At 41.6% G+C, this 22,250-nt stretch overlaps 1 protein-coding gene across 10 annotated transcripts in view; it reads right to left on the reverse strand.

The window, feature by feature from the left end:
• ITSN2 (intersectin 2) overlaps nt 1–22,250 on the reverse strand; it is a 91,184-nt gene that overhangs the window by 6,380 nt on the left and 62,554 nt on the right. For 9 of the 10 annotated variants that reach the window (XM_064650661.1, XM_064650659.1, XM_064650667.1 and 6 more), the window contains 11 exons: nt 21,924–22,068; nt 21,282–21,487; nt 20,384–20,448; nt 19,487–19,653; nt 19,153–19,198; nt 18,858–18,979; nt 17,986–18,082; nt 15,620–15,811; nt 2,185–2,306; nt 1,210–1,316; nt 410–593 (listed from right to left, as the gene is read on the reverse strand). In XM_064650661.1, coding sequence (XP_064506731.1) covers nt 410–593; nt 1,210–1,316; nt 2,185–2,306; nt 15,620–15,811; nt 17,986–18,082; nt 18,858–18,979; nt 19,153–19,198; nt 19,487–19,653; nt 20,384–20,448; nt 21,282–21,487; nt 21,924–22,068 — 1,453 coding nt within the window. Of the gene's footprint in view, nt 1–409; nt 594–1,209; nt 1,317–2,184; nt 2,307–6,802; nt 10,431–15,619; nt 15,812–17,985; nt 18,083–18,857; nt 18,980–19,152; nt 19,199–19,486; nt 19,654–20,383; nt 20,449–21,281; nt 21,488–21,923; nt 22,069–22,250 lie in introns of those variants that run through there. The other variant, XM_064650669.1, reaches the window with a different exon arrangement.

Genomic DNA, 22,250 nt, shown 5'->3' on the forward strand with positions numbered 1-22,250 from the left:
AGGAAAGCCAGCGCTGTCATCGTACCAGACGCTTTACCAGCATAAATCATAGGGTCATTGTTCATGCAGAATCCTTACATTCAAAACTGTTCCAGCTTTTATTTTGACATTACAGGCTCCACTCAGGTTGAAAAAGAACAAAGCAATGAAAGAAACAAATGCCTGATGTCAGCAACTCTGGGAATTCTCCTTTCATGGCCTCAGTAAATTAGCTAGAGAGAAGGACAGGGATATAAATAAAGAGCACAGACAGTGTTAACCAAGGTCACCATGCAAATACACCTTGGAAAGGTCTCAGCTATTTTTGCAGGATTTTACTCTTCTGGGTTATTTTGATCTGGTCCATGCTGGTCAGACGGGCTCCTCCCTTGAGAAAAGGAGAAGCCACAAAAGCTACTGAATCAGATACCTTTAAGTAGTCTTTGAAATCAGCATCTTCATCAGTTTTCTGCTGCAGCAGCGACGCTCCATTGAGCTGGCAGCTGCAGAACCGGATGTAGGCCTGCATGTGGGACAGCTCTGCCGCCAGGATGTCCCCGATCATCTGCACCGGCATCTTCTCTCCTCCCGTTTTCTTACGGACCCGCAAGGCTCTGAGGAGAGAAATCACCATCCAACTTTGCTGCCAAGTCTGTGAGGCCTAAATCACAGCCCTTACAACCCCCACCTCTGAAAGGACTCAAAGCCTGGGAGGTGAATTCCCATACACAGCAAAGGCACTTCCAGGCAGCGCTGGGATCCAGCCTGAACCCCCAGGAAGTCACCAGCACAGTATGCTGAGCTGAATGATCTGCCTGGCGGTGTCTGAGGGACTGGGACTCTCCTGTGAGGTTTCTGGGACAATCAGCATCACTCTCTACATTCAACCAGCATCCCATTCAGTGAATTATTAGTCACATTGTCTCTCTAGAGTTTATTTTTAGATAATAGAAGGTTGATGTGCAGAGAACTGGAAAGAATGCTTCCCATGCACATACTTTTGTGTAGGCTCTGCTTCTAAGGTATTACAGCAAATGTGCATCTGTTCTTGCTTTTACTCTTCCCTCTCTCTTATTACAACTCCTTTTGAAGCAGTCTGTTGTGAATGCATACATGCACAGGAAATAATCAGCAAGGACAGAATACTTATTGTAAAACCAGGAAACTTCCTGGAAAAAGGAACAAGAAAATAAAAAAGAGGAAAATGTAAGACTGCAGGTAAGTACTCACTTCAGTAGCTTTGTATTTGACATGATGAGTTCCTTCCAGTTAACAAAGATCAGCCCCATTTCTCCTTCTGTGAGAGAGCCCGAATCAGCCATTGGTTTTTGGAAAACCTGGAGCCAAAACATGAGAAAATTGAGTCGTTCTTCAGAGACAAAAGCAGCTCAGCCTCTTGTTTAGCCTAGCAGTGACTGCTTTTGTTGAATGCTCAGTGTCTAATTTCTCAACAGTTAAAAGCAATTCCTTAACAGCACTTGTGACAGCTGTCACTATTTCCCCATAGTGTGTGACCCCATTCTGATACCAGCATCATAATTTGCAAAGCAGGAAGAAGCACTGGAACCTGCAGGCTGACTGCTCAGCAGAAGAGCATTCCCATGATTTCAGAGTCAATCACTACACAAATTACACTTGCACATTGTGCTTTTCCCCCTGCCCAGAGGATGAAGGGTCACCCTGTGTGCAGAACCACAGCACATTACCTCTGGAGAGCAGAGCACCTGTGTAACTTGGTGTATTTAACATGTCACACTTCGCCACAGTTGTTTTATGCAGAGAGGTCAAATTGGACGCCCAACTCCACATTAGGCTGCCCAGTCCCTGCCTGGCCTAGTGTGTTGGTCTTGCTTCCAGAAATAAAACTGGGGAGAAGGCACATGATAAACTTTTATAGTGCTTCTACAGCTTCTGTCATGAGCCTGTGCAGCTCTGCTCGACGCGCGGCCCAGCCCATCATCTTTCCACTGAACCCAAACAGCAAAGAACAGGATTTGGAAAATAGGAAGGTCCTCGTAAGCCAAGGGGTTTCACAATGTTGTTTTGTCTGCTGGGCAACCATGTAACATTCACTGGAAAGGGAGGTGCCTACACACCTTTCCTCTTCCAGCATCTCACAATTTGTAAGAATCCCATTATTGTTATTGTTCAGCAGGACAGAGGTGCTCTTTTTCTAAATGCATTTTCACATCCAAGACATCTCACCTCTACAACGAGCTGCAGATCGTCCATGTACCTTTCCTCCGTCTGAATGAGCTCGTGAATGTAGCCCTGCCTCTTCCTTTCCATTGGCTGCATGGTGTCGAGGCTCTGGAGATCAGCACACCCTATAAGAAGTAAGACAGAAGTTTAGATCCCACTCAAGGCACCAGATCTGATGAGTTAAAAGAATTGCACCAGCACACACCAGCCTGTGCCTCAGACCACACAAACAGCAGCAGCGGGTTTCAAAATCGAGTGATGTAGCGATTGACCCCCTCCCTCCTTTGTGTCATTTTTCAGTCAACTTTTTATTTCTTCAAATGCCCCTTGTTCTTGTACTGTGATGCAGAATGAGAATTCCTGACTTCCTGCCACTCCATTGGTCTCGACTTTTCTCACCTCTTCTGCCACACTGATTTGAAACTTTCCTCTTACCTCATGCAATGTCTTTTTGGACTTGATAAAGATCTTTTCCAACCTTAATGGTCCTATGATTCTAAGTTCTCTTTTGTGAGATGAAGTAATGAAAAATGTGTCTGGTCCTGACTTAGGACATCGCACCTTTAATCCCCACCCCATTTCTCAAGTCCTCTGCCTTGGTTAATAATTTATGATAAACCACCACTACAAATTTCTAAAGTTATAACACATAATGTTATATCTGTGTAACTTTACAGTTGCATAACTTTTTTTCTAAAATGAGCCTGAAATATGTTGAATTATTTTTATGTATCAATTACAAATAATCAAAATCATGCACAGGAACACACTGGCAGTCAGTGACACAAACCCCAACTTTCTGTAAGAACATGCAGGCCCTACAGCTTCACACAGCTCTTTCTCTACTGTATGTTAGTAAACAAGACAACAGTGTTCAAACTTTAGTAACCAAACCAAAAATTGGTAAAAACAAAGTGGTTTAGCTGGGTAAAGGAGAGAACAGAAAGTCCATCTAGATCCGTCTGTCAGCCATCACATGCCAGCAGAGGACTGCAAAGCAGCAGGGTGGGGGAAAAGGAGAAAAAAAGGAACAATTACAGAGAGTTTGAGAACATCCTTCTATTGCTGGGTGTGATGGCATCGCATTGTAATACCAGGTGGATTTTGCAGGATAGCAGAAAGGACATCGCAGGAACTCATTTAAATCCGGCATTTCTAGAGGAACAACACTTCATGAAAATTGACAGGTGGTGTGAAAGGCAGGGTGACCTACACAGAAAGGGCTGTGCCTCCCCATCACCCTGACACACCTGGGACACAAGGATGTGGCTTTATTCACTACCAGTGTATAGATCTGTTTATGGGAGGGCTGCTCTAAATAATGGAGTTAGTAATAAATTTGAGGGGAAAAAAACTAAGAAACACTAAACGTCTGTATAACTTGATGAGACAGTGACCTAGCAGGAACCTCAAAGGCATCAAGCTGCTCTGAAGGAGCAGCAACTGTCAGCAAAAGAGAAACTCTTATCAAGTGAACTTACGACACCATGCCAAGTATTCTAACGGGGAAACCCTTTGAACAACACAAAGAAGTGAAACAGCAAAGGCAACAACCAGATTGAAAATCAGGACTTTTCAGTTCTGTTTTGCACCCTAAGGAGGATCACAGATCTTAAGCCTTCTGACAAGATTTGCAAAACCACCACTTTTTACAAAGAGATCTGGGATTGCAGCTCTTTTGATTGTGCAGAATGCTGCTTCTGGCCTTAGTTATCCCCAGAGTTACAATCAGGCCAAAATTAGATGAGAAAAAGAAGTAAAGTTATAGACTAAAGTCATTCTTGTGAAGTTTGGTATCTCAGTCCATCGAGACGGTCTATGGCCAATGTGTGCTACTTCTGTCACTCTTCAGTCTGTACAGCATTGAGTTTAAGCTCACCAGTTTCCTAAGACATGACATTTTAAGATAATCAGGGGTTTGCACAGTAACCAGGCTTTATTTATCCAGATTTGGAAGTCTCAGCTTTGACCACGTGGTCACATCAGCAGGGATGGACTGAAGCTCCTGTCTGCTTGTATTCCAGCTGTTGGAACAATCCACACGCTGGGATTTGGGTCTGTCCCATGCTGCCCACTGAAAGCAGAAGCAAACACTGGAAGAAAAACGTGCCTTTTTCTGCATTAAAATAGATTTGGTTCATAAGCTCATTATCAGATGCAAAAATGCAGTTACATTAACTGACTCCTGCGCTAACCTTGTATTTGGCCTGTCAGCTTCTGGCATGAAGGGACAAGTGCTGTTTTGCGTTTAATATTTTATTTAATTTTATTTAAACACTAGTGTTTACTAGTGAAAACACTCCAGATTTTGATGCATCTGATGATATCGGCATAAAAACAGCGTACGTGATCCCCACATCTGATTTTAGAGGGTGAATTCAGGCATTTGGGTCTGAAGAGAAGAAAGGAATGAGACCAGAGAACAAACCAGCCTACCTGGTGCATTTGCCAATGTTTTCCCAAAGCGTCCATAGCAACCCGTGGGCTCACCGGTACAGAAAGGGTGGACCTACATCTCTACACCTTCTCCCACATTTCTGTTCCCTCCTTCCCTTGCATCAATTCTGGCACTTGTCTGACTCCCAGCTGACACCCTGGCAGCAAACAAACCCCAAGGGGGGGGGAAAGAAAACAGTATTTCTCTGCTAGTTTAGCAGCCAGGAATGTGCAGGGAAGCAATAAAACTGTCTTGTTTGGCAGCAGAAAGCTGTTGGTTTGGTTTGGCTTCTGTCTGGTCAGGATTCATCCGAAGCTCCAGATGCAACTCATGAAAAGCAGTGAGATTTCTGGGAGCACCTGCAGAGGGGATTGCAGCTACTCACTTCCTCTGCTTATTGAGAAGGTTTCCTGACCTTTGGAGGGGAAGCCAGCCTGCCTCTCCCACCAAGAGCAGGTAGTGCTAAGCTTTCAGACCTCCTGGAGCACGACCTGCCCAGCTCCCTTCTCCAGAACATTGACTGGAGCGAGCAGTCAGTGTCTGGTACCTTGGAAACTTGGGACATACCAACAAAGATATGCCTACACCACCTGTGGTGCCTTCTGTGCTAAATCCTGCTCTCCAAGGGGAGGAAGCACCTGCCTCACCAGGGCAGGGCAAAACAAGCTGGAGAGTGTATAAACAGGAAGTCCCAGTCTCTACAGTTGTGTTTAAAATTATACTTTCCCCTCCAAATATACCTGAACAAGGAATATTTTTTCCTACTAGGATAACTGCTGCTGCCTGAAACACCACCACATTCCACAGTCCAAAGATGTTCTGCTCTGGAGGAGATTCACATGCCTGAAAAACATGGGGGCTGGGGGTGAAAACCTTTCCAATTACTGACATATTTTGGATTTGAGCATGTTCAAGGGGAAGAGTGACACTTTCTGAAGAAAAGAAATCCCCCAAAGAAAGAAAAAGATGAACGAAACCTATCACCATGTCATTTTTTTCTTGGTTAAAAAAAAGAGTGAATTAAAATTCTTCACTTAAAAGCCAGTTCCAGAGAAGTGAAGTAAAAAGCAGATGAATAAGAGGCTTTCCTAGATGCCCAGAGCTGCTTGGGCACTGAATGCTTTGTCCCGTTCCCCAACAAACTTCCCCTCTCAATGAACAAGGAAAAAACACATTAGAAATGACAGCTTAACCCTCCAACAGGAGCTCAGGCACTTGCCCAGAAGGATCTATCTAGACCAGAGGCATTAACTGCTTTTGGCCACCAGTGAAGACTATTTAGGGGTAGAGAGGAGTTTAGATTGGACGTTAGGAAAAATTTCTTCACGGAAAGTGTTGTCAAAGACTGGAATGAGTTGGCCAGGGAAGTGGTGGAGTCACCATCCCTGTAAGTGTTCAAAGAATGTGTGGACATGGCACTTGAGGAGATGGTTTAGTGGTGGGATTGGCAGTGCTGGGTTCTTGGTTGGACTTGACGATCTTAGAGGTCTTTTCCAACCCTAATGATTGTGTGATTCCATATAAACTGCATTTTTAAGGAAATATATTGGTTTGTTTAGGGTTTTGGGTTTGTTTTTTTTTAAGGGGGTTAGTTGGTTGTGTTTGGTTTTTTGTTTGTTTGAATCCCAAGCCAGTAGATATGGCTGGGAAAAGCAAGTAAGGCTTGGGGTTTTTTTCCCCTGTCTCTTATTTTCCCAAGCTGCCATAGGAAGGCCACATCTCACCTTCAGGACCATGGGCTGGCATTAGAACAGTCCCTTCAGTACAGCCAGGGAGCAGCTGGTGGCATCATGGGACACCACCCATAGCCACTTACAAGCTCTGCTGGCACGTGTAAGGCCAAAACACTTGTGACACACTCCTGTCACTGCCTGGAGCAGCCTCTGTGCTATTGAAACCCACAAAAGGAACTAATCCAAGAAACCTGTGGCCATGGAAAAGGTGGTTTCCATCAGGCTCTAGGAAAAATAATAGAAACTTTTGTCCAATCTCCCCTAATCAGTAAATGCAGGATACTCTCTCTGCTACAATAGAGGAAATTCATGATTCAATTTCCAAGAGGTAAAAAGCAAGACCAAGTCTCTCCATCACAGAGCCAGGCAAGACAATGCTTGTACCGAGCTATTCAGCTGGGAAAAAAAATCCTCCCCAGATGGACAAAAAAACCACAACAGACAAACTAGATCCTTTTATGTGTCCCTTTAATAAAATACATTTGCATAGTTATCTTACAACGTCGTTTGAAACCAAAGATGAACAATTGCCTCATGCTAAGCACAGCCTGCATTCGCATGTCTCAACAACCATCCCTGCACACGGACACTCAAGCTTGGGAAGAACAACAGGAGGGATCTTAAGGCAGCACACACCATTAACACAGCAGTTTTATTGGTTCATTACATTGAAGTAGCACAACCCTGCAGCAGCTCCCACTGCAGGCCAAGAATTGTCCGCATTCCTACGAGCAGACTTATTTACAGGTGTTTCCAACCCGGCTCAAGGAAATCACACAGGGATACAATCTGACAAAGCATCGAGATGGCAAAAATATTCAGTGACTGGTAGGAGATGTTTCAGTTATTAGTGTGTAACTTTTTTGATGGAGCTTTATGCCTTCTGCACTCCTGACTGCACCATTAATCACATGGAGAAAGTGCTCTGGATGCTCTCAACCCTCACCACCACTGATTCCTTGCACAGCCCAGCCCTGAGACTGCATCCCAGTAGTGGCACAAGACCTTCCTGCATGGATCCAAGTCTGGATCAGGAACTAAGCTTGTGTAAAACTAGGCTTGTGTAGCTTGTTAGTCCATTACATAAACCAGACAGTTACAGAATTAGGAAGTGTTTTGGTACCTGTCCTTGTGCATTTACAGCACTGTTCATGTTCTCACCCCAGTGACACCAGGGCCCCTGTTCTCTGCTAGCCCACAGGAAACAACATTAAGCAAATACTACACTGCAGGCAGCAGCATATTTCACTTTCCATGTTGGCTCCAGTGATACCTGTTAATCTTGTGTGGCTCTGAGCAACATTTAAACTCTCAGCTCTTGCCCGGGAACTACCAGTTAAACAAAAAACTCTGTTTTCCAGCTTGCCCTTAGTTCCACAGCCAGCCTTTTTCACCCAAATCAGGGTGATTTTACTTGGCTGGCTGGGATGACAACCTGAACTCAACTCTGTGGACCTTTAGCAACAAGGGGTGGATTGCACACAACCAGAGAAAAAAGTAGCATTTTTGAAAGAAAAAGTCTGATTTAAACCCAAGCTTCTATTAGCTCCACCTCTTCATTGATACAGAACATTAATTAATAATAATCTTGCCATAAATACATCCTTGCCATGGTCTTTCCCATGGATGACCTGATGTGTGTATCCAACCCTTTCTGCACCAATGCGCAGGAGAGCAGAGCTCTCAGGTGATTGTGCTGGAGCTGTGCTAGACAGACTTTTGCAGTAGAGACAAATACTGAAGGCAGGGACTGAGTCTCTTTCAATCAGCATTACTAAGATGTGTTGTTATTATCTTTGTTATTACAGTTAGAGAATTTAGAGCGTACTCAGTTAATACTGAAACACAAAAAGGTAACTGTGAAAGCACAAGATGCTTCACTTTAATAGTCTTCAGTTCTAATTTAGAGGCAGCAGTTTCAATAATTTTCAATGCTCATACCTACATACCCAACAACAGGGCTCCCCGTGTGAAACTTTACCTAACAGTGCCCTAATCTCCAATTGTATCAGTTAAAAAATGTGTAGCATGCCAGCTGCTTTTGGAAAATGCCACATAACTATGCCACATAACATGCCAGAGAGGATGTTTTTAGTTTTTTAAAGACCATTAGTAGCAATCTGGCATTCAAGGAAAACTGACTGAACATTGGGAAGTCAGTGCAGCTCAAATCCCACAGGTTAACAGTGCCTTTTAGAAATGAGATAATTTGGAAGATCACCCAATTCTCAGACTACAGTGATTGCTTGATGCCACTGGTGCAGCAAAAGATGCTTCAGTCTGTATTAAACAGGCCTTCCAAGACAGAAATTCAGAGAAGGCAATCCTGGATCAGTAGCACATTTTAGTAGAAACACTTGAAATGTAGTTTCATAAGGAAATCAAGTCATCTGGAATAGTCAAAGGATTATCTAGCACATTATTTGCCTACAACAACGCAATTTCATTCTATAACAGAATACTGGTTCAGACAAAATACATCCAGAATAAAAACCCATTTGTAGTTTTCTGTAGGCACATTGCTTAGTCCATATTGCACAGAAGATAAATCTCTGAACTCAAGGGCACATATACATTATTTGATCAAGTATATTAAATACATAACATCGAGATTCTGGAGAAAGGCTTTTAAATTTTTGCAATTGGATTAACCTTTTCCTGATAGTACCTTCACAACATTCATAAGTATATATATATATATGTCTCTGTAGTAAACAAGCAGTGTTTTGTAAACATTTCTGATTGCATAAATGACTTTGCTGTTTCGTAACCAAGTTCGGGAAACCAGCTACTTTAAATATTGTGTCTATGAGATTTCTCCTGTTGCTACAAGAGCACAGAACTATTTAATCAGAGAAGGTTGCAATTAAATTAATCCTTTTATTTAAAGGGGAATCAAGGTTATAAGTCCCTCCTTCCCTCCAAACATTACAGTAAGACATGGGCACCATTACTGCACCTTACTGGGGCTGCGAAGGACCACCTTTGGGCTGAGGAGCACAGTTCCATTGCTAAACCCAAATGCTCTGCTCTCAGCTCCAAGTGTCACTTAGTGTCTCTTTTCTGGCAACACCTCTGTATCGAGGTTAGCTGTGCACTAAGGCTGCTGGTTTATTCACCAGAAGGAAGAGCAGCAGCTTTCAGACAGTACTTTGGGTCACTGCAGAGTGCAGCCAGACACAAACAATTCTGTACCATTGACTGTTTAATGAAGGGGCAGGGAAAGGGCCTGGTCACACAGAGGCTGTGTAAGTACTTACTGCAGCAACTAGCACGTTTGCCAAAACTGAAAGCAAATACGAATTATCAGCATAAAGTATTTAAAGGAAGGAGGTTGTTTAGGGATAGAATGTATTGAGCCAAAACAACCTGAATTCCTGCCACAGTACTACTGTGAAGGAAGAAAAAAATTAAAACTATCCTCCACTCTATGCTTAATAGTTCTTTCCCCAGCTAAAAAGGGTTTTAAAAGGCTGGATGGACTGCACCAGATCTAACCCTTAGATCCTGTAGCATATTTGTAATCACAGTGACTATCAGCAGCAGACAGGTAGGGTTTGTTTCTGGATGAGCCATGTAGGCTGTCAATTTTAAAAGCTCAATATATAAGAGATTAAATCAAGTCCATTAGAACAATAATCGGTGAACATTTTAATTCTGCAAAATATGTACATTACAACATTAAAAGAACACAACTGCCCATTCAAAACAGCTCAGATAAACTGTGCAAATAGTGGGTCTTTGTGTGTCTGCAATCCCACCATGCAAAAGATAACTTGATATGCATGCTAATAACTATGGTTATCAATACCAAAGGAAATACTAAAGGAAACAAGAATGAACAGCAGTGAAAGCCACACAAAGACCCACTATCCTTTCTGCTTTTACAAATCAACTGAAACTGTAGATCAGAAGAAAAAAACCACAAAAACCTAATTTCTTGATTGGATCTAATGTTCAAACGAAGCAAAAGGATTGTGTCAGACACGTGAGCAGGGCTGGCCACCCTGCCTCCACGCTAGTCAAACTTGGATAGTGGGTCTCTGAGGTGCTTTCACACTGGAAGACAACATTGGGTCCTAAAAAAAACAAAAAAAAAATGAAGGATAAAATGAACATAAATTTGAAGAGTGAAACATATGAGTTATATGGACAAAGACAGAACAACACCAAAAAGGTCAGAAAGGAATGATGAACAATTCAACTTTCTGAAAACAGACATCATGAGCTTCCACCTTTGCAATTTCATATTTATAAACACACACAGATTTAAGTACTTGTGACCAGCCACTGCTGACTCTGAAAAACCTCTGTAGCTGATTCATTTGAAGAAAAAGTTGCTTCCCAAGGAAGACTTCTGTTATGTAGACTCAACACAAGGTCAAGCCCCAGGGGTTTGTTTTTAAAGGCAATGGCAAAATTCCCTGACATTTCAACAAAACCAGGATTTTTTCTGAGAAACTTGTAATGGGACATTAGAAAATCAGATAAAAACTAAACTTGTATAGAAAAGCCTTGCTGGAATTTGTTCATATAAATTAACACATAAAAATTTACCTGTTTGACTCTCTTCAAAGCCTAAAAGAAATTAAAGTCTTGTCTCCAGTAACATGTGTCCATGGAGCAGGATGTACAACATCCCTCAATTCCCCATCAGAAACCAAAGGCTACACAGTCTGAAAAGGCACTGACTGCAAAGTCAGGCTAAAGGCAGAGGCGTGACATGGGCTGCAGCTGCACATACCTTGTGGGCAATCCAGAGACTATTCCATACCCCAGGATTTCAACCTGGAAGCTTTATCCAGCCTGGCTGACAATCACCACATAGTTTTAGAAATACAGAGTCAGTATGTCACTATGAACTAATTGACTGACTTTGATCTTTGGTAAAGGGGTAAAATTCTGGAGCTGTTGAGTTAAATCTTAGAATAAATTATTAATCTTCATGAGATAAAAAATCCACATAGATCTGCAACAGGCAATACCTCAAAGCCACTGATACCATGAACTCTTACTCTGTAAAGAGAAGTTACTTGGCAAGAATTAGAGAACTTCAAAATGTGTGTCTGTATATAGACACAGAAATGCACCCACCACAACCACATCAACTCAGAAGTTGTTTTCTCACTATGAACACTCTTGAAAATCAGGCAACTTCACTCCCTAGACAGTGTGCACACGAATTACTAATGATCTTCTCTGCATGAAAATAGACTTCTGGAAATAAAGAACCTTGTTGGTGAAAGGACAGGGCTTGCCTCATGTCTCTAATACGTCACATCTATTAGTGAGGTTCGGGGAGCAAACTAACTAGGTAGATATTGTATTGTATTACTACAAATACCAAGTTTGTACCTAAGGAAATTCACACCGTTGTCATACGTGCATCAAGAACCGTCTATGGAGAGAGGATCTGTGCCCAGTCTCACCACCTTTTGCCATGGCACTGGCAGAAGGCAGAGCAGGCAGGTTTAAATGGGGAAGGAGGTGGCTCTCAGGCTATAGAACTACTTGGAGCTCAGGCCTGAGCACACATAGGAAGTTACTCAGATGAGTGAGGAACTGCAGCAATGCTGGGCTATGGAAAGGAAAAAGTGTGAGCAGAAATACTAACAGTACATTACTGTGAGAGTTGTGAGACACTGAAACAGGTTGCCCAGGGAGGTTGTGGATGCTCCATCCCTGGCAGTGTTCAAAGCCAGGATAAGTGGATAACGCCTTCAGTAACCTCTACTGGAAGGTGTCTCTGCACATGGCAGAGGGGTTAGAACTAGATGATCCTTAAGGTCTGTTCCAACCCCTTAGCATTATATGATTCTACTAGAGTAGAAAGAACTGGCACAACATTCAGCTCTGTGAAAGACCAGTCTCACAGAGGGAGATGAGGCACCTCAGCCAGGACGAACCAGAAGCCTCTCTGCACACTGAGCACAGGTGTGTCCACTTGGCTGAGCTGTCCAGCTCTCAGCAAGAATGACTCTGAGAGATTAACTGATCTCTAACACTAAAAGATATCAGCAACCACGTGTGCAAATGTAGCTGGAGCAGCTGTCTTGCCTCTATCTGAGGTACCTGAGGGGAGAAAATCTCAGCTAAAAAAAAATATAAGGATAAGGTTCACACTGCTCTCACAGATAAGAAGACAAACTGAAAAAAGCTGTCTCACTGAAAAAGCCAAATAATGAGAGAACAAGTTTCCAAGAGTAAGGCAGGTAAAGGCTGGCTGAAACAGAATTATCTCCAGACCAGGCTATTGAAAAGAACTGTAAAGTGCCAAGTGCACCATGCCTATCCTGCCCTACACATCCCTTAGGGAAGAATGGGAAGAGAACCTGGTAGATGTGTTCTAGGCAGGTACTGGCAACAGAAAACATCTGATCCTGAATGGTTGAGCAAGCACTCAAAGAACAGAAGACTCTGATTCTGTGCATATTTCTTTATTTTAAATATATAGGTGTATTTTGAAACTTCTTGTTTATTCTTTATGATAGCTTTTGTGCAAACATTAGAATGAGGGCTATTAAAATGTCATTAAAACATGAGCAAGTCTAATCATCACCAAGGCTACTGAGAACACAACTCAACGATTCCTTGTTCTGCAATCACCAGGTATTTTAAGAGACCTGTTGACAAACCTACAATGCCCTGAATTGATTTTCTTTCTTTCCTTGCAGAGACCCTGTGTCAGGACGTGCAGCCACACCACAAGGAAAAGTGAACTTGTTCTGCTCAGGGAGCTATTTCAGCAACTTAAGAAACATCTCGCTGACCTCAGTTCCTTCTCTGCTAGGGAAGTTTGTCATTACAGCTATAACTAGTAACTCCCAGAAAAGACTCTGGATACAAAGCTGGTCCAGATAATAGAGTTTAAATTTGAGGGAAATCGAGAATTTTCGTAAGCTGCAAACCTATTTCAGTAAATCAAATCTGCCTGCTGCCTTTCTAATGCCACTGTATTTGATCATCTAGAAAAGATGGCGGGAGACAAACTGCTATTCATCAACAGAAACATTACAATACTCAGATTAGCAGTTCTTTAAAATACAAGGCATTTTTAAAATCACATTCTGTCATATCTCTAAGCTGGTCCCTAGAGGGCCACATCAACACTTCTGTGGGAATAGTGATTTCCCAAGAATACTAGTGATAGTTTCTGCACTGTGTTTAAACAAGTAAAAAATACTGTAAGGAAATTCCAAGGAAGTTTGGAAATTGAGTCAGTACATATTTAAATATTCCTCTGGTTACAGAAGAATGGTACAGAACTGGCTTACTGCTAACACAGCTGACCAGCAGCAGCTCAGCTGAAACCTGGGTAATGATATCTGCACAATGCTGGGTTTGAGTTAACAAGCCATGCTGGTTGTTTTGTGCAGGCTCTGGGTTTGAAGCAGGATTTTTCCTGAAGTTTCCAAATGCTTACCTTTTAATGTCACAAAAGAGTGGCAAATCCCAACACAAAACTGATGTATAACTTAGCTTATTTGAAATACTCAGAGAATTAAAAAAAATACATAAGTTCAACATACTCTTCATTCACCAATAGGTGGATTTTGTAGATCTGATTCATAGACAAAAGTTTAGCAACCAGATACAGATGACCAGGTGCACATCTGCTCATGTGACTGACCTTTCTGAAAATACTTTCAAAGCACAGCCACAGTTTGATGTGGATGGAAATGTTTTTATTCCGCAACACTGAAACCTAAGGAAAAGCCTAATGCCATATCAGCAAATAATGAGACAAACTTATCATATCAGAAGTTTCCAATTACATTTTGATCTTAGCACAGCTTTTGCTGAAAATCAGTGCTATATGATCACCTTGAACTTATCAACTTGGCCACATACCTCGAAATGGCAACACACCTGGGGTGACAAGCTGTTCTCCCTGTAATTTTTGAAAATTCATGAAGTTCTACTACTTCGCCAGAATCGTAATTTTATAGCCCATCTGGGTGTAGTCTATAGTATTTATTCAAAACTGAGATTTGTAAACAAATTAAAGCTTTCAAAGGACCACTTTAATGATTTAGCCTTGTCTAATCAAAAGAATGTAAAGTTCAATCTAAATGCAGAAGTTTTTGACATCCCAACCACACTGGCCAGAGGCATTTAAAAAAAAAACAAACAAAACAAAACCCAAAACAATGCGTTACCAAAAAATGTGAGCACAGAAGTAATTTAGCTAAAAAGAAAACCTCAAAAGAAAGATGCACACTCTGTTTTGCCCAGGAATCATAACAAGCTGCCCAGGGAAAATATTTTAACTTTCCCATCCAAGCTGTAACCTTCATTACGAGTTTGTGAATCCTTCTGTAAGAACACAACCATGTTGATCAAACCTGAAGTGCAAACTGGTCCTACACACAAGCTATAGGCTATTAAGAGTGAACCTCAACCAGACTTGCAGATAAAAAACACCTAATGAAGCCAAGGGAAAAACAGCAAGTGAAGAGACAAGACCTATCATGTCAAAGGAGCAACTCTGGCATCGGGGTATGTTCCCAAACTCCCTTGATTGATATAAAAGTTGGTTTAATTACAGGATGAAAAGCTGAGGGAGTAAAAATGGTGGTAAATTTCTCTGTGGAGAGGGGCAAAAAAATGGGGTTGCATGTGCGTGGGACACCAGAAACCTTTACTGTGTTTATGTTCAAAAAAGGCACAGAAAATACTGACTGCCAGGTGCACAGTTTAGCCTTCAGTTCTCAGCATGCAGCTGGTAATTTTCAGGTCATGTTTTGATTATATGTTGTTTCTCAGAACTGGACGAGAGCTGGATTGCTGGGAGTCAGGACATGGGCATTTACCACAGGATAGACCACTTGCTAATGCCACTATCTTTTTCCTATTGTTTTTATGGTTATTTTTACTTAACTTATGTTAAAATGACTACAGATACTTTTTGTAATTTTATGAAGCAAGTTCTATAATTGTAGTATGCCTGCACTGCTTCCCAGTCCGTGTTAGTTATCAGCATCTTTCTTGGAAGGGGAACTCCTACCAAATCCAGTATTTTTAGCTCATCCTCACAGTCTTGCTGTCACACACCGGCTGGCTGGTAATGTGCTTGCTGTTTGTAGGTTAAATAGAAAAGGGTTTAAAGCACTTAGTACTATTGCAAAGTATTTAAAGAAAGAGTATTTAAAGTACTAATCAATTCAGCTGATGCCTGGAACTACAAATCCCAGACACAAAGCAAAACAACAACAATTCACCTTTGAAATAAAGTAACAAAATTAATCAAAAAATAAAAGTTGCTTACACTGCTGACTTGGATCGGAATCCGTGGTCATCTTCACATAGTTTGAGGGGAAGAGACCTGTCACACCACTGATTTCTCCTTGCCACCAGTCAGCATCATCCTTGTTCAGTACATTAATCAGCTGCCCCTTGGAGAAACTGAGCTCATCCTCGTTGTTCGCCGTGTAATCGTACATGGCTATCACTTGACACACTAGGAAGGAAAAAAAAATAGTAGAATAGAGTTATACAAGTATTAAGACTGTTTATTCTGTGTTTTACATAACCACAGGAAAGGAACAACAATTTCACATACACAGTTACATAAGAAAAATACCACAAGAGCTTATCTTGATGTGGAAATTTTTTTCTTTTACATTTTTAAAATTGAGCCAGACAGTAGCTTTTATTTCCACGTTGTATATCTATGCACTCATATAATGAATGGATTAAGTTAGTATAGCAGCTATTGACCTTCTAAAAGCTTGTGAATATAATCAAGTATTCTTCCATTTCTTTTACTGGCTGAAAAGAAAGTGAGTTTGATTATGTTATAGCAAATACTTGTGAGAAAAATGTAGCAAAGGAAGAGGAAATGTGAGTTAGCTAATCCTGGGCTGCTGCTTTAGTCACAGGGAAGTTCTGCCCAGTGAAACCCAGGAAATTGTTGTATAAGCAAATCATAACTGTAGAGAACAGCACAATTTAAGCATGAAGAACCAAAAGAGCTTCCTTTCTGTAAAATAATCTCATTTGTACCCAGACATTCAAATGGAAAAATTGAGTGAAAATTTCCTGCTTAGTCTCCCTCCTTATAAGGAGCAGTGCATGTAATTCCAAGTTATTTGTCAATGACTGCTAGCTCTCTGTATGATTTTTGCTAGCACTTGGAAACATGGAGTTTCCAAATGAGAAGAGTGTGGCTCTTCAGTGCTTTTAGCAAAAACAAAAAGTTCTTGCCATAGAAATCTGTAAGGGTCAGTGTCCATCTTCTGAATACAAACACCTTTGTATGACTGAGACTTTCTGCTCTGAGGTGTGCAGAAGACAGTACATGTCAGGGAGGGAGTCTATGAAGAACTGCTTTGATTACAAAGTTGTGAGATTTTGCCTTTCTTGGAGAGAGGGAGGAGCTGAATGGACAAGACTGCCAAAAGACACAGATTCTGACTAGAACTTTACCTGCACAGTGATACCACAATCAGATATGGGCATGTAGAGGGTTTGTGTGGCCAGGTTTTGGCATGATTGGGGGGCTACAAGGCTGGGTTCTGTCAGAAGATGCCAGAAGCTTCCCCATGTCCGACAGAGCCAAGGTCAGTTGGTCCAGGACAGACCCACTGCTGGTCAAGGCTGAGCCCATCAGTGATAGTGGTAGCACCTCTGGGATAACAGGGATAAGAAGGGGGGAAAAATTCTGCAACTGCAGCCAGGACAGAGAGGAATGAGAATATGCAAGAGAAACAGCTCTGCAGATGCCCAGATGAGTGAAGAAAGGGGCAGGAGGTGCTCCAGGTGCTGGAGCTGAGATTCTTGTGCAGCCCATGGTGAGGCAGCTGTGCCCCTGCAGCCCATGGAGGTCCATGGGGAAGCAGAGATCCATCTGCAGCCCGTGCAGGAGACCCATGCTGGAACAAGTGGATGTCCAAAGGAGGTTGTGACCTCATGGAAAACCCACACTGGAGCAGGTTTGCTGGCAGGATTTGTGGCCCTGTGGGGAACTGACACTGGAGCAGCCTGTTCCTGAAGGACTGCACCCCACAGGAGGGATCCACATGGGGTAGTTCCTGAAGACTTGCAGCCCATGGGAAGGACCCACGCTGGAGAAGTTCATGGAGGACTGTCTCCTGTGGAAGGGACCCCACACTGGAGCAGGGGAGGAGTGTGAGGAGTCCTCCCACTGAAGAGGAAGGAGAGGCAGAGACAACATGTGATGAACTGACCACAGCCCCATTCCTCATCCTCCTGTGCTGTTGGAGGGGAGGAGGCAGAGAAACTGGGAGCGAAGTTGATCCCAGAAAGAAGGCAGGGGTGGGGGGAAGGTGTTTTAAGAGTCAGTTTTATTTCTCATTACCCTACTCTGATTGGTAATAAATTAAGTGAATCTCCTCAAGTTGGGTCTGTTTTGCCCCTGTTGGTAACTGGTGAGCGATCTCTCCCTGCCCTTATCTCAACCCACGAGCCTTTTGTGGTATTTTGTCTTCTCTGCCCAGCTGAGGAGGGCAGGGATAGAGCAGCTTTGGTGGGCACCTGGAGTCCAGCCAGGGTCAACCCACCACAGGCTATCAAAAACAGCACTAGGCTTGTTATGTAATTCAGACTAATACCTGAACAACTGAAATAGTTACATAAAATACTCTAAATTAAATACAAAGTCTTTTATTTCACCTGAGGGAGCAGCAGATGTGGTTCTTTCACTGCTTGGACCCAGTAGCTTCACATGGCTGGCAGGGAACCATCCTTTCTGTCTCTTTTTCCCTCTTGCCTGCAAATGTTTACAGTGGTTATTACACAACTGAAAAACCAAATAGTCTATAGACTGGAAAAATGCAACAAATAGGACACAGTTCTGTGAACAAAAGACAAGTTAGGCTTTCAAACACCTACTAAATACTAAACAGATTTCAAAAGGAAAAAATCTGGCTAAAGGATAAAACAACCCAGTTGGAAAAAAGCTGCACCCCAATATGTTCTGGCAGATACGTTTATCCAAAATTTTGAAGTGCAGATTTCAGAGTACAACTCAATTATAGGGCCAAAAATTTGTTCTACAAATATTCTACTTATGCATCAGGAGTCTCTAACGAGGTTAGGGGCACTGTTACATGACACTTTTCTTAAATCTAGGTGGAGAAAGGAGAAAAGTGGGAACAGCCACCTTTGCAATAAACGAGCTTCCAACTCCAACTTCCAAGAATGTCTTTTCTTTCATTAGAATAATTTTACAGTTCAGGGTTTTACCAATTAAGTCCTAAACAATTTATTAACTGCCAACTTCCCTCTCTCCCCTCCCATGGCTATATTCAGTGACAGTTTTACTGTTTTCTGTGACCAAAAAACCCACCCCAAACCAAACAGAAAACCCCCAGCAACCTAAGGTTTAAAAGAACCTTTTTTCCCCTCCCTTGGTGAATCCAAGATGAAAATAACTTTCTGGCCAGCTTTTATACAACTTTATACTTAGTTGTTTTTTCGAATTAAACCCAAGTGCACCTCATTGCCATTCATGAAGTCACAATTATTTCTCTTTGAATAACTACCTGCAACTCTCCTTGCCACCATCCACTGGCATTTTTCTTCAGGATAAGTATTAGCTGTCCTGGAGCAAGACTGAGCTGTTCAGTCCCTGATGCAACGTAGGCAGTAGTAACCTGAGCAATTTCTGAAAAGAAAACATACTAATTGCATTTGTTATTTTTTCACTGCAGCAAGAGCTACATCCACAGTAATATCCCAGTACATAATGTGCAGCTAAGAACATGAGCCACACTGATATGAACCAAAATGCTCAGTCACTTATGAAACAGTCTTAAATGTTAAAATGTTATCACTTACCGGGTTTCTTATTTATTGTTCCAGTTTTGCCAGCATAACTAGAAGCCTACAAAGACACAAAACCCACCTTTTAATGTGCAGTAAAAAAGCAGAGTTTATTCTAAAAGCATGTGGAAATTTTAATTTTGAGCCTGCATTTAAGAAAACACCATGCTGTATGGACAAAGGCAGTGTGACACTGGCTACAGCACTCATTTAGCACTCAAGATATCAAGGATTTTCTTTTCTGTCAAGCATATTAGCCTCTGCTTAAAATCCCTACCTAAGAGCCAGGTGTCAATAGAATAAAATTGAGAGAAAATACCACGTGTTAATTCTCAGAACACGAACTCACTTCTGGATCCTTTGGTCTGACATAATTGGAGGGGAAGATTCCAGTTCTGCTATCAATGCTCCCGGTCCACCATTCCCCTTCCTTCTGGGTCACTAGGATTTCCTCACCTTCCATGAAAGTCAAGTCACCAGGCTCAGAGCTTGAATACGAATAAAGGGCAACGTACTCTGTGCAAACAGCACACAAAGGAGGGGACAACAGTTTCAGATGGGGGATAAAAGTACATCAGGTGCAAATACAGGGATATCAGCATTCAGCAGTGTGTTCATAACATGGATCATATCTTCACAAGCCTGTGAACTGACTTATCTACCTGCTTGACTGCAATCCCATCTCGTCTCATGCTTACAACTCTTACAGGCAGCACAACTTTGTAATGAAAAAACACAGGTGCAACTAAAATATAATCAGGAAGCATGGCCATACACTAGATTATAAGGTTAAGAAAGTGCTTCCCAAACAATTTTTCTGCAGTAATATTCGTTTTCTCCACTTCTTACTGATTATAAGAGAATGACTCACACTCGGAAGAGTAAAAATCCATTCTGATGTCTCTGTAGTACAACAATAACACAGCAGAGAACAGCGGGAAGAGAACTTAGCTTATGGCTATGAGACATATTTAAGCTTTCAGAAATATATTAGTGCTCAAGCAAAAGTCTTAAAAACAAAACCAAAACCCAGGCCTGTGCTCAACCTGAATTAGTCACAATTTTAGAAGTCTCATATCAGTTCCTATTTTGTGAGTCTTGTATCAGCAGCTCAATATTTGCACTGTGTCTTTTGGACAAGCACCAAAATGGCTGCACAGCAATTCCTCTCAAATTGAAGCATATCCACATGCCATTAAGCAGGAACAGACTGTAGCATTAGTTGGCATGTTTCATGCTGTCTTACCCTCTCCTGCTGTGTAACACTGTGTATTAGGCCTTTTGTTTACAGCTGCATAAATAGCTTCTGGTCTGCAGAGAGAAAAAAGAAAAGGTTTGTGTAACTAAGAGGCTGATCAAGAACAAATCTCTCAATTAGGATGAGATCAAGCTCACTTTGGTGATCTCAGAGCTGGTATTGACTCTGAATTAACTGCAAAGACTTCCTTGACTGTCAAACAGTGACAAGTATTACTGATATTTAGTATATTAAGGACACCCAAGCACCATTAAAAAAAAAAAGTCACATGATGAAAGACAAGAAGATAAATTCACAAATTATGTTATCTAAAAGAAGTAAATTAAAGATTTTGACTAAATTCTCTTTTTCTAAAGAATTTATAAGAACTTTTATCATAAAATGCATGAAAAGAATAATTCACAAACATGGTGAAGCCATCCCGGCAGTAACCAGACTTTGGATTGTTACCTGAACACTTATCCTGCAGCACTGGACTAGACATAATGATCTTTTCAAGTAAGGAAAAACACACCACTTCTACCAGATGTGCCTCAGAGCTTTCAGTTAGTTGTAGGTCACTTAAAAATTGGGACCTTCAGAGGCAGAATGCAACTGCACTGCAAGAGAGCTGACTTGGTAATGAACAAGAAGTCTGGCACTTGATGAATAATCAAACACCACTGATTTTTCACAGCACTCAGCCTAGCGAGACTGTCTATTTACACAGCAGTGAGCCCAACATTACTTGGCTTGCCAGAATGAAATAATAAAAGCCTAAAACAACATGGTGTAAATTGTAAATGGTATTTATATTCTGCACACTAAAGCACTGCAAGAATTCTGCACTCTAAACCACCTCTTTTTGTTAACTGCTGAATAAAACAACAAAAGAAGTCGCACTTACTCCTCTTTCTTGATTTCACTCCCAGGTAAGAGCTTGACATACGACTTTGGAAACCAACCCCTTCCTCCATGTACCTCTCCGAACCACCAGTTCTCCTGCTGCTCCAGGACAGTAATGATATCATTCTTTGAAAAATTCAAGTGGTTATCTTTTTTTGCAGTCCAAGAGCAAAGTGCTTGTGCTTTTAGGTTCTCGACAGGCTGCCCCTGTAAGACAGAAGTGGAGATGTTCATTGACCACACTACCCCAGACTGGTGCAAATGTTAAAACCAAACAAACACTGATGTATCTTTTATTGAAGCTTAAGCAACTCCATTCCTATGTGATGGCTGAGTAGTTTTTTTTTGCAATGATGTTTGCATGCAACTCAGTTTCTTATTTGTTAGAAATACCCCCTGCATCTAACTATAAGTGAGAATTATTTCAGAATTACAAAACATGAGCCTTCTTGTTCAATAGTCCCTGGAAACATGGAATTATATCAATGCACACTAATGGAGCATTCAAACAAGCTTCTTCATCCTCTAGCCTGTTCAGTGCACCCAGCTTTAGTAAAGTTGTGTGTTGTTTTGGCTTCTCTTAAATCATTTTAATGAACATGAATCTAAAACACAGCAAGTTCCCCACTCTCACACAATGTACCTGCCCATGAACGGGTGAAACAGATCCAGGGGACACAGTGCGAGTAAAAGCTGATTTCTGTTGCCAGGCTGTGTTAACATTCAGGCTAGAAAAGGGGATGTTTTGGTAATCAGATTCTTCCGCAGATTTACTTGGTGAAAGTGGTCTGCAAATGGAACACAGGCATATTTATCAAATTACAATTTTTATTTAGTAAGTACCTCAAGCAGAGTATTTTTTTAATATATATAAAACAGATATTCTGTACAATGGGAAACAGACTATCAAATACCTAAAAGTCTTAGCTTGGAAATTTTAAGGATGTTCTTCAATATGTTTTATGCCTTT

This window comes from Pseudopipra pipra, chromosome 3 (assembly GCF_036250125.1).
Source record: "Pseudopipra pipra isolate bDixPip1 chromosome 3, bDixPip1.hap1, whole genome shotgun sequence".
Taxonomy (NCBI): domain Eukaryota; kingdom Metazoa; phylum Chordata; class Aves; order Passeriformes; family Pipridae; genus Pseudopipra; species Pseudopipra pipra.